The 12364-nt window shown below is 40.5% G+C and overlaps 1 protein-coding gene across 2 annotated transcripts in view; it reads left to right on the top strand.

Moving 5' to 3' along the window:
• The window catches only part of TPRG1 (tumor protein p63 regulated 1), a 162388-nt gene extending 150235 nt beyond the window's left edge, over window positions 1–12153 (top strand). For both annotated transcript variants that reach the window (XM_005675132.3, XM_018046685.1), the window contains one exon: window positions 11690–12153. In XM_005675132.3, coding sequence (XP_005675189.1) covers window positions 11690–11884 — 195 coding nt within the window. In that variant the 3' untranslated portion in view covers window positions 11885–12153. The remainder of the gene's footprint in view (window positions 1–11689) is intronic.

The raw sequence follows: 12364 nt of genomic DNA, 5'->3' as shown, positions 1-12364 counted from the left end.
AAGAAATCATAGTTAGATGATGATGTAGTTAATTATTTATTGACAATACTGATTATTGGCAATAGGCATCCTTTAATGTCTTTGCAATATGACTCAAAGTTTCAGATTAATCTTATATTCTTCCCCAAATATTCCTGGAAGACATTAGCAGGTGAGTACATGTGCATAGAGCTTTTACAAATCCTTATTTATTAAAGTTAGTTTAATCTTTGTAGACAACTTATGAATTTGATGCTATTCAGTTCAGTTCAGTCGCTTCGTGTCCAACTCTTTGCGACCCTATGAATTGCAGCACACCAGGCCTCCCGGTCCATCACCAACTCCTGGAGTTCACTCAAACTCACATCCATCGAGTTAGTGATGCCATCCAGCCATCTCATCCTCTGTCATCCCCTTCTCCTGCCCCCAATCCCTCCCAGCATCAGAGTCTTTTCCAATGAGTCAACACTTTGCACGAGGTGGCCAAAGTACTGGAGTTTCAGCTTTAGCATCATTCTTTCCAATGAACACCCAGGACTGATCTTCTTTAGAATGGACTGGTTGGATCTCCTTGCAGTCCAAGGGACTCTCCAGAGTCTTCTCCAACACCACAGTTCAAAAGCATCAATTCTTCGGCCCTCAGCTTTCTTCACAGTCCAACTCTCACATCCATACATGACCACTGGAAAAACCATAGCCTTGACTAGATGGACCTTAGTCAGCAAAGTAATGTCTCTGCTTTTGAATATGCTATCTAGGTTGGTCATAACTTTCCTTCCAAGGAATAAGCATCTTTTAATTTCATGGCTGCAATCACCATCTGCAGTGATTTTGGAGCCCCCCAAAATAAAGTCTGACACTATGTCCACTGTTTCCCCATCTATTTCCCATGAAGTGATGGGACCAGATGCCATGATCTTCGTTTTCTGAATGTTGAGCTTTAAGCCAACTTTTTCACTCTGCACTTTCACTTTCATCAAGAGGCTGTTTAGTTCCTCTTCACTTTCTGCCATAAGGGTGGTGTCATCTGCATATCTGAGGTTATTGATATTTTTCCTGGCAATCTTGATTCCAGCTTGTGTTTCTTCCAGCCCAGCATTTCTCATGATGTACTCTGCATAGAAGTTAAATAAGCAGGGTGACAATATTCAGCCTTGAAGTACTCCTTTTCCTATTTGGAACCAGTCTGTTGTTCCATGTCCAGTTCTAACTGTTGCTTCCTGACCTGCATACAGGTTTCTCAAGAGGCAGCTCAGGTGGTCTGGTATTCCCATCTCTTTCAGAATTTTCCACAGTTTATTGTGATACACACAGTCGAAGGCTTTGGCATAGTCAACGAAGCAGAAATAGATGTTTTTCTGGAACTCTCTTGCTTTTCCCATGATCCAGTGGATGTTGGCAATTGGATCTTTGGTTCCTCTGCCTTTTCTAAAGCCAGCTTGAACATCTGGAAGTTCACGGTTCACGTATTGCTGAAGTCTGGCTTGGAGAATTTTGAGCATTACTTTACTAGTGTGTGAAATGAGTCAATTGTGAAGTAATTTGAGCATTCTTTGGAATTGTCTTTCTTTGAGATTGGAATGAAAACTGACCTTTTCCAGTCCTGTGGCCACTGCTGAGTCTTCCAAATTTGCTGGCATATTAGGTGCAGCACTTTCACAGCATCATCTTTCAGGATTTGAAATAGCTCCACTAGAATTCCATCACCTCCACTAGCTTTGTTCGTAGTGATGCTTTCTAAGGCCCACTTGACTTCACATTCCAGGATGTCTGGCCCTAGATGAGTGATGACACCATCATGATTATCCAGGTTGTGAAGATCTTTTTTGTACAGTTCCTCTGTGTATTCTTGCCACCTCTTCTTAATATCTTCTGCTTCTGTTAGGTCCATACCATTTCTGTCCTTCATTGAGCCCATTTTGCATGAAATGTTCCCTTGTTATCTCTAATTTTCTTGAAGGGATCTCTAGTCTTTCCCATTCTGTTGTTTTCCTCTATTTCTTTGCATTGATCTCTGAGGTAGGCTTTCTTATCTCTTCTTGCTATTCTTTGGAACTTTACATTCAGATGTTCATATCTTTCCTTTTCTCCTTTGCTTTTCGCTTCTCTTCTTTTCACAGCTATTTGTAAGGCCTCCCCAGACAGCTATTTTGCATTTTTGCATTTCTTTTCCATGGGGATGGTCTTGATCCCTGTCTCCTGTACAATGTCACGAACCTCAGTCCATAGTTCATCAGACACTCTATCAGATCTAGTCCCTTAAATCTATTTGTCACTTCCACTGTATAATCATAAGGGATTTGATTAAGATCATACCTGAATGGTCTAGTGGTTTTCCCCACTTTCTTCAATTTGAGTCTGAATTTGGTAATAAGGAGTTCAAGATCTGAGCCACAGTTAGCTCCTGGTCTTGTTTTTGTTGACTGTATAGAGCTTTTCCATCTTCGGCTGCAAAGAATATAGTCAATCTGATTTCGGTGTTGACCATCCGGTGATGTCCATGTATAGAGTCTTCTCTTGTGTTGTTGGAAGAGGGTGTTTGCTATGACCAGTGCATTTTCTTGGCAAAACTCTATTAGCCTTTGCCCTGCTTCATTCCGTACTCCAAGGCCAAATTTGCCTGTTACTCTAGGTGTTTCTTGAATTCCTACTTTTGCATTCCAGTCCCCTATAATGAAAAGGACATCTTTTTTGTGTGTTAGTTCTAAAAGGTCTTGTAGGTCTTCATTTTGCTGCTGCTAAGTCGCTTCAGTCATATCCGACTCTGCGTGACCCCATAGATGGCAGCCCACCAGGCTCCACCGTTCCTGGGAGTCTCCAGGCAAGAACACTGGAGTGGGTTGCCATTTCCTTCTCCAATGCATGAAAGTGAAAAGTGAAAGTGAAGTCACTGAGTCATGTCCAACTCTCAGTGACCCCATGGACTGCAGCCTACCAGGCTCCTCTGTCCATGGGAGTTTCCAGGCAAGAGTACTGGAGTGGGGTGCCATTGTCTTCTCCATAGGTCTTCATAGAACCATTCAACTTCAGCTTCTTCAGCATTACTGGTTGGGGCATAGACTTGGATTACCGTGATATTGAATGGTTTGCCTTGGAAACGAACAGAGATCATTCTGTATTTTTTGAGATTGCATCCAAGTACTGCATTTCAGGCTCTTTGTTGACCATGATGGCTACTCCATTTCTTCTAAGGGATTCCTGCCCACAGTAGTAGATACAATGGTCATCTGAGTTAAATTCACCCTTTCCAGGCCATTTTAGTCCGCTGATTCCTAGAATGTTGATGTTCACTCTTGCCATCCCCTGTTTGACCACTTCCAATTTGCCTTGATTCATGGTCCTAACATTCCAGATTTGTATGCAATATTGCTCTTTACAGGATTGGACCTTGCTTCTGTCACCAGTCACATCCACAACTGTATATCGTTCTTGCTTTGGCTCCATCCCTTCATTCTTTCTGGAGTTATTTCTCTACTGATCTCCAGTAGCATATTGGGCACCTACTGACCTGGGGAGTTCCTCTTTCAGTATCCTATCATTTTGCCTTTTCATACTGTTCATGGGATTCTCAAGGCAAGAATACTGAAGTGGTTTGCCATTCCCTTTCCCACTGGACCACATTCTGTCAGACCTCTCCACCATGACCTGCCTGTCTTGGGTGGCCCCACAGGGCATGGCTTTAGTTTCATTGAGTTAGACAAGGCTGTGGTCCATGTGATTAGATTGACTAGCCTCCTGTGATTATAGTTTCAGTATGTCTGCTTTCTGATGCCCTCTTGCAACATCTATCATCTTACTTGGGTTTCTCTCACCTTGGACGTGGGGTATCTCTCACCGGCTGCTCCAGCAAAGCACAGCTGCTGCTCCTTACCTTGGACAAGGGGTTATCTCCTCACCACTGCCCCTCCTGACCTTGAACATGGAGTAGCTCCTCTCAGCCCTCCTGTGCCCGTGCAGCCACCACTCCTTGGAAGGTGCTTGATGCTATTAATATCCTTATTTTATAGAAGACCAACTATAAAATTCAGAGAGGTTAGACTTGCCCAAGATCACACAGCTAGTGAGAACCACATTAACAATGTAAGACCAGATCTGTTTGATCTGAATACTCATGATATATCATGTTCTATACTTCGGAGAAGGCAATGGCACCCCACTCCAGTACTCTTGCCTGGAATATCCCATGGACGGAGGAGCCTGGTAGGCTGCGGTCCATGGGGTAGCGAAGAGTCAGACACGACTGAGTGACTTCCCTTTCACTTTTCACTTTCATGCATTGGTGAAGGAAATGGCAACCCACTCCAGTGTTCTTGCCTGGAGACTCCCAGGAACGGTGGAGCCTGGTGGGCTGCCGTCTATGGGATCGCACAGAGTTGGACACGACTGAAGCGACTTAGCAGCAGCAGCATACTTCCTTTAGTTCAGTGGTTCTCAGCAGGAGACGATTTTATCCCTTGGGGACATTGTCAATATGTGGATAACACTTTTGATTGTCACCCCTGGGGTTGAGGTGCTACTGCTTAGCTTTCTAAAATCTGGAGGACATACTCTCCTGCTGGAAATAATGTCCTAGCCCCAAATAGCAATAATTCCAAGGTAGAGAAATATTAGATTAGTTGTATAGATGAACAGCCATACTTGTGACTCTGATTCTCAGAAAACTGGATGAAATGTTTGAGATGCATATATGAAATGTGATAGAATAAAAAGTATTTTTTGCCTTGACTATTTGGGAAGGCATTGTGGAAGGGAAAGGATTTGAGCTTGGTTGTGAAAGATGAATAAGAGCATGGGCATTATAACTCCTTGTGGATTGAACAGACTATCAGAGAGTTTCTTAGGCAAGATTAATACAGTGGAGTTTTTTTTTTTTTTAAAGGAAAAGTTTTCTACAAAGAAAACCTTTCTCAGAACCCAAATATATAAAACTGATAAAAATAAAGCAGCTATGATTGATGTGATTGTAGCTTTTCTTCCCTAACTTTTCCCTAAGACTTCAGCCATGTGTGTTTTTTAAATACTATTAATAATAGCATTTTCTTGCTTTTCAAAAGTCTTCTTATTTGAATAATGTATGATATGGTGACCCAAACTATAAGGGAATGTAGTGTTCTAAGAAACAAGTTTCAAAAAGTATCGAGACTGATTATTTTCTATATCCCTTTGGAAAATTAAGAACATGAATTCTTTCCTAAATATTATAATTTCATTCAAACTCTTCTAGAAACTTACATAACTATAATACAAAATACTTCTAGGTATCAAAACCTAGAAGTAAAACAACAGTACAATACTATACTGTAGCAAGGCTTCCTTGATGGCTCAGATGGTAAAGAGTCTGCCTGTAATGCAAGAGACCCAGGTTCTATCCCTGCGTCAGGACATCCTCTGGAGAAGGAAATGGCAACCCACTCTACTCTTCTTGCCTGGAGAATCCTATGGGCAGAGGAGCCTGGTTCACGGTCACAAAGAGTCAGACATGACTGAGTGACTACACTTTCACTTTCATAGTACTATTAACTAAAATACAGACCTTATCCAAATTTCATCAGCTTTTTGTTTTGTTTTTCCTAATGTCTTCTGTGTACTCCAGGATTCACTCCAAGATTCCATGTTATATTTAATTATTCTGTTTCTTTATTCTCCTCCAAACTGTGGCAGTCTCTCAGTCTTTCTTTTTTCTTTTTTCCCCATGACCTCGGGACTTTTGATAGAATGTTTTCATGGTGGGTTTGGCTGATGTTTTTTCATGATTAGATTGAAGTTTACTTTTTTAAGGGCACAAATACTGCAGAAGTGATGCTGTGTCCTTTCACTGCATCGTATTGCAGGTTCACTGTCCCTGTATGCCTTGTTACAGATATTAACCTTAATCATTTGTCTAAGATGGTGTATGCCAGATCGCTCCTTTGTAAATTTAGTATTTTTCCTTTATAATTGATAAATACCTTGGAAGAGATACTTTGATGCTCAACCCATGTCTTTTGAAATCATGGTTTCTGAATAGAATTTAATATATATCCTTTGGCATCCAGGGAATTTTTATTGCTTTAAAATAGGGCATATCACAAGATTAAAAAAAATACTTTCTCCAGTCTATGATGCATATTAAGGAAACTGGCATTCAAAGTCTGGAATCGAAAGGAGTAGGACTAAGGAATCTAAACTCTTTCTTGCCTGAGATAATATTTACATCTATAAATAGTATGCTTTAAAATATTTTTGAGCAATTCACTGGGATTCATACAATAGTCTGATGAAGTTGGTATTTACCATCATTATTATTTTCCCATTTTAAGATATGTAAACTAAGATCCAGGGAGATTAAATGATTCTTCCAAAATCTAACCATTAGTTTTGGGCAAGGAAATATACTTTTTTCCCCGACTATACTCAGTGATGGCGGGGACCTGGTTAGATTGCTGTGAGGTGGGTATGTCCATGTAGAGGAGTGTAGGTTCTTAGAGAGTATGAGGCAAGGCAAATAAAACAATAGATGAATGACTGGAATCTGTACACTTAAGATCGCTTCTGACCTTGTTACTTTGCGATTTTAAACATAGCAATTAAATTAAATTCTCCTGTTATTGGAATTAATTCGTTCTTCCCATGTTGCTTTTCTCTTTGGAAGCTTAAGAAAGAACACTTGCTGTTTTTCTTATCCAGTCACCAAAGCACTGGTGGAGTGTTCCGTGAGGAACGATGTCCTCCTTTCTAGAATTTCCAGGCTATATGACTACAGTTCGTTTCATTCAGTAACACGTAATATTTAAATCCATTCTAAGGTCTTAAAGAGGGTGCTGGGAGTAATAATAAGAGGTAACTTCTGTCTGTCTTTGTCACTATAGCCTGAAATTCATGGTAAACAAGAAAAACCTTACTTATCTATTAGATTCTTTAGTCAGGGAAGTGAGTTTAAATTGAGGTTTGACATTATCTAATTAGGTAACTATTACTTTATTGAAAACCCACAGATATCAATGCACTCTAGCAAACTTTATATTGTTTATCATAAAGTCACTATTTTTTTAACTTCTGAGTTGTTGAAGTTCCAATACTTTGGCCACCTGATGTGAAGAGTCAACTCATTGGAAAAGACCCTGATGGTGGGAAAAATTGAATACAAAAGGAGATGGGTACGGGTCGGAGGATGAGTAGGTTAGATAGCCTCAACAATTCAGTGGACATGAATTTGAGCAAACTGTGGGAGATAGTGAAGGACAGGGAAGCCTGGCGTACTGCAGTCCGTGGGGTCACAAAGAGTCAGACATGACTTAGCAACTAAACAACAAAATTAGCCCCAAACCATAGATTCCAATGCCTCTTTCCAAAAGAGTAAGCTGAGGCTCATGAAGGAGAAGTGAATTTATGATAAGGTACAAGAACAAGTAAATCACACAAGTTTTATTTGCATGGCTTTTCTTTCTTTCCTATTTTTTGTTCCTTTTGTGCTGTGCTGTGTTGTGCTAAGTCACTCCAGTCATATCCAGCTCTTTGTAGCCCTGTGGACTGTAGCCCTTCAGGTTCCTCTGTCCAGGTAAGAATACTGGAGTGGGTTGTCATGCCCTCCTTCAGGGAATCTTCCCAGCCCAGTAATCAAACCCAGGTCTCCTGCATTGCAGGTGGATCCCTTACTATCTGAGCCACCAGGGGAGTCCATGAATACTGGAGTGGTTAGTCTATCCTTTCTTCAGGGGAATCTTTCCAACCCAGAAATCGAACCAGGGTCTCCTGCATTGCAGGCAGTTTCTTTACCAGCTGAGCTATCAGGGAAGCCCCTTGTCCATTATAGACTAGGTCAAATAGTAATGATGGATATATTCTAAATTTTAGATTTTTTTCTTACTAACAAGGAAACTAAGGCTACAATGGAGAAGTGGTTTGCCCAAGGGCAATTTGGTATAAAATTAACAGTCCAGGATAAAACTTATATTGAAAATGTGATTATGGGTAACAACTACAGGCTTCTCTTTCTTCATTGAATCATCACTCTGTATTAGTCCCTCAAAGCAAAGATTGGCCCTCCTCATGGAGAAAAGGAAAAACATTGGTCACTTGGTTGAATATGTATGATGACTTATATGGATATTGGAATATACTTTGAAAGTTTTAATTTAGACTTGCAAGCCAGTTGACTAGAAAGCATATTTGGATCACACTGTGAATAGTTTCCTGTTCCTAATATTCCTTTTTACCATTGTGCAGAAAATGGAGTAACTCTGGACAAAATCATTTACTGTCTCTGAGCCTTGATTTCTAACATGGAAATAATGATACCTTCCTTTACTTATCTTAGTGGCTTATACTGGAATGAGTTAATGGATATAAATGAGCTAATTGGAAATACAAAGATCTGGGCTTTCCTAATTCATTTCCTTTATATCTTTGTTTGCAGTGCTCCCTGAATTACCTTCCTCTCAACCCAATTCAACCTGATTTGACCAAAAGAGTGATTTTTTTTTTTAACTCATTTAACTTAACATTCAGGGTAGGCTGATCTAGTAACTCGGATGGCTTTGTGAAGAATTTCTCTTGTCTTCACGTCTTAGGTCTTTCACTTTTATTGTTTTCAGTCTCAGTCAGGCTTTCACTGTGTGGCCAAAATGACCATGAATACCTCTGGACTTGGATAATATGTTTCACAGCCGCATTGGTCATGTGCCCACACCTAAACCAATCTCCTATGGATTCCTCTGATTGGTTAGAACTGAGTCATGTACTAAAGCCAGCTCCACTTAAGCTATTTGCACTAAATGGAAGAATATGGCTCTCCAAAGGAAAATAGAGGCATTCTTTTTTAATCTTTTAAAAATTAGTTATTTATGGGCTGTGCTGGATCTTCGTCACTGTGCAGGCTTTACTCTAGTTGTGGGAAGTGGGGGCTATTCTCTAGTTGTGGTGGGCAGGCTTCTTATTACACTGGCTTCTGTGCAATGAGAAAGAAAAGAGAGGGGGGTGGCAGAGGATGAGATGGTTAGATAGCTTGTGCTGTGAAGCACTAGCTCTAGGTGTGACGGCTTCAGTAGTTGTGACTTCTGGGCTCTAGAGCACAGGCTCAATAGTTGTGGTGCACGGGCTTAGTTGCTCTGTGGCATACATGATCTTCCTGGATCAGGGATCAAACCTGTGTCTCTTGCATTGGCAGGCAGATTCATATCCACTGGACCATCAGGGAAGCCCTGAAGCACTCTTATTTGTAGAAGAATCTCAAATGGAGAGAAGGATGTTGGGTTAGAAAAACAGCAGCAGTCAGCTAGACCCTCTTTAACCTCATTTCACTTGCTGAAACTCTATTACCCCTTAGAGGATTGTCTCAAATGTCTTCTTTGGAAGTCATTTTTGATCCTCTAACCATATATGATTTCTTTTGTTTTTTGTTTTTTAATATCTTGTGCCTGTTTTTGCTGTTTATTTTCATGGACTTTGTATGATCATTACAAGTTCATTTCTTTTATATTATTATAGTGCCACTGCTGTGTGGGCTTCCCCGATGGCTCAGTGGTAAATAACCCACTCATCAAACTTATACAGCTGCTATGGAAGATGGTATGGAGATTCCTTAAAAAACTAGGACTAAAACCACCTTACAACCCAGCACTCCCACTCCTAGGCATATACCCTGAGGCAACCAAAATTGAAAAAGATGCATGTACCACAATGTCCATTGCAGCACTATTTACAACATCTAGAATATGGAAGCAACCTAGATGTCCATCGACAGTTCAGTGCAGTTCAGTTCAGTCGCTCATTGTGTCCAACTCTTTGCGACCCCATGGACTGCAGCACACCCGACCTCCCTGTTCATCACCAATTTCCGGAGTTTACCCAAACTTATGTCCATTGAGTTGGTGATGCCATCCAACCATCTCATCCTCTGTTGTCCCCTTCTCCTCCCACCTTCAATGTTTCCCAGCATCAGGGTATTTTCAAATGAGTCAGCTCTTTGCATCAGGTGGCCAAAATATTGGAGTTTCAACTTCAACATCAGTCCTTCCAATGAACGCCCAGGACTGGTCTCCTTCAGGATGGACTGGTTGGATCTCTTTGCAGTCCAAGGGACTCTCAAGAGTCTTCTCCAACACCACAGTTCAAAAGCATCAATTCTTCTGTGCTCAGCTTTCTTTATAGTCCAACTCTCACATCCATACATGACTACTGGAAAAACCATAGCCTTGACTAGACGGACCTTTGTTGACAATGTAATGTCTCTGCTTTTTAATATGCTGTCTAGGTTGGTCATAACTTTCCTTCCACGGAGTAAGCATCTTTTGATTTCATGGCTGCAGTCACCACCTGAAGTAATTTTGGAGCCCCCCAAAATAAACTCTGCCACTGTTTCCACTGCTTTCCCATCTATTTGATATGAAGTGATGGGGCTGGATGCCATGATCTTAGTTTTCTGAATGTTGAGCGTTAAGCCAACTTTTTCACTCTCCTCTTTCCCTTTCATCAAGAGGCTCTTTAGTCCTTCTCTTTCTGCCATAAGGATGGTGTCATCTGGGTATCTGAGGTTATTGATATTTCTCCCGGCAATCTTGATTCTGACTTGTGGTTCATCCAGCCCAGTGTTTCTCATGATGTACCCTGCATATAATAAGTACATTCACCCATCCATCAACAGATGAATGGATAAATAAGCTGTGGTACATATATACAATGGAATATTATTCAGCCATAAAAAGGAACACGTTTGAGTCATTCTAATGAGGTGTACAAACCTAGAGCCTATTATACAGAGTGAAGTAAGAGAAATATAAATATCATATTCTGATACATATATATGGAATCTAGAAAGATGATACTGATGAATTTATCTGCAGGGCAGCAATGGAGAAACAGACGTAGAGAACAGACTTATGGACCTGGGGAGAGAAGGGAGAGAGGGTGAGACACATGGAAAGAGTAACATGGAAACTTACAATACCATATGTAAAATAGATAGCCAATGGGAATTTGCTGTATGACTCAGGGAACTCAAACAGGGGCTCTGTGACAATCTAGAAGGGTGGGATGGGAAGTGGAATGGAGGGGGGTTTGGGAGAGATCAGCCATGGTGTACCTATGGCTGATTCTTATTGATGTTTGACAGAAAAGAACAAAATTCTATAAAGCAATTATCCTTCAATTAAAAAATAGATAAAGTGGCAAAAAAGAAAGAACCCACCTGCCAATATAGGAGATGTGAGAGTCACAGTTTCAACCCCTGGGTTGAGAAGATCTCCTGGAGGAGGGCATGGCAACCCACTCCAGTATTCTCGCCTGGAGAATCCCATGGATAGAGAAGCCTGGAGGGCTACATTCCAGAGGGTCACAAAGAGTCAGACACAGCTGAAGTGACACACACTATGAGGGTAGAGGCTATATCTCACTTGTCTGAATCTTCAGCAGTACATGACAGGTGTCTGATCCATACTAGACTATCAGCAAATATTTGTTAAACTGACTTCTTAATGTTGTACAAGTTATGAATAATGAAAAATAAATAAGATGTGGCAGTTAATTTTATTATGTACAAAATGTATTAACAGATCAATCTATTAAAAGACTAACAGAAGCAATATTAACAATTCCAAGAAATGATTTCTGTTAAAGTAGTAAAAATAAGTGCAGCTCCAGGAGAGCAGTCAACTTTTGTGAGGACTGGCTGGGGAGGGTGTGTCTCTGGACCTACTTTGCACTCACTAATTCTGTGTCTTCTTTTCCTCTTCAGTTGTCTGCGTTCACATCTAAGCTTGTTCCAGCTATCCAGAATACCCACAAGAATTCCACTGAATCTGGAAGAGGAAAGGGATTGCTGGTGCTCACTGAACCCATTTTGATTGAGACCTACACTGGGCTAATGTCATTCATTGGAAACCGAAACAAACTTGGCTATTCCCTTGCCCGGGGGAGTATTGGTTTTTGATACTCTTTTTGGTGGATAAATACATCATCCATAGCTACATCATTATTGAAGATTCTGTTTCAGCTCACCATATTTTTCGATTGAAACAATCAACTACTTTTAAATGGTATCACATGATTTTAAATATTTAGTATCTTAGGAGATCAAAAACTTTGATTAGACTGATAAATGCACACTTCAGATCTTTTATGAAATTTCTTAAAATCAGAAAATACATTCACTTAAGTATATTGATAACATTATCAAATAAATACCTGATCATAAACTCAGGGCAGACCCTCTGGGTTCTTATTTCTCCGTCCTCCAAATGTGGGCACATTCTGGGTCTTTATTTTCAGCCCTTGGATCCTGATCTTCTCTCTCACTGGGAACTCAATCTGTATTATTTCAGTTTCCTTTTTATGAGGATGACTTCCAAATTCATAGTCCCATCCCTGGTATTTCTTTAAAATTCAATTTTGCATTTCTGTCTGCTGATCA

This window comes from Capra hircus, chromosome 1, assembly GCF_001704415.2.
Source record: "Capra hircus breed San Clemente chromosome 1, ASM170441v1, whole genome shotgun sequence".
Classification (NCBI taxonomy): domain Eukaryota; kingdom Metazoa; phylum Chordata; class Mammalia; order Artiodactyla; family Bovidae; genus Capra; species Capra hircus.
Note: the sequence above shows the minus strand (reverse complement) of the source record. Positions and strands in the feature narration are given on the sequence as shown.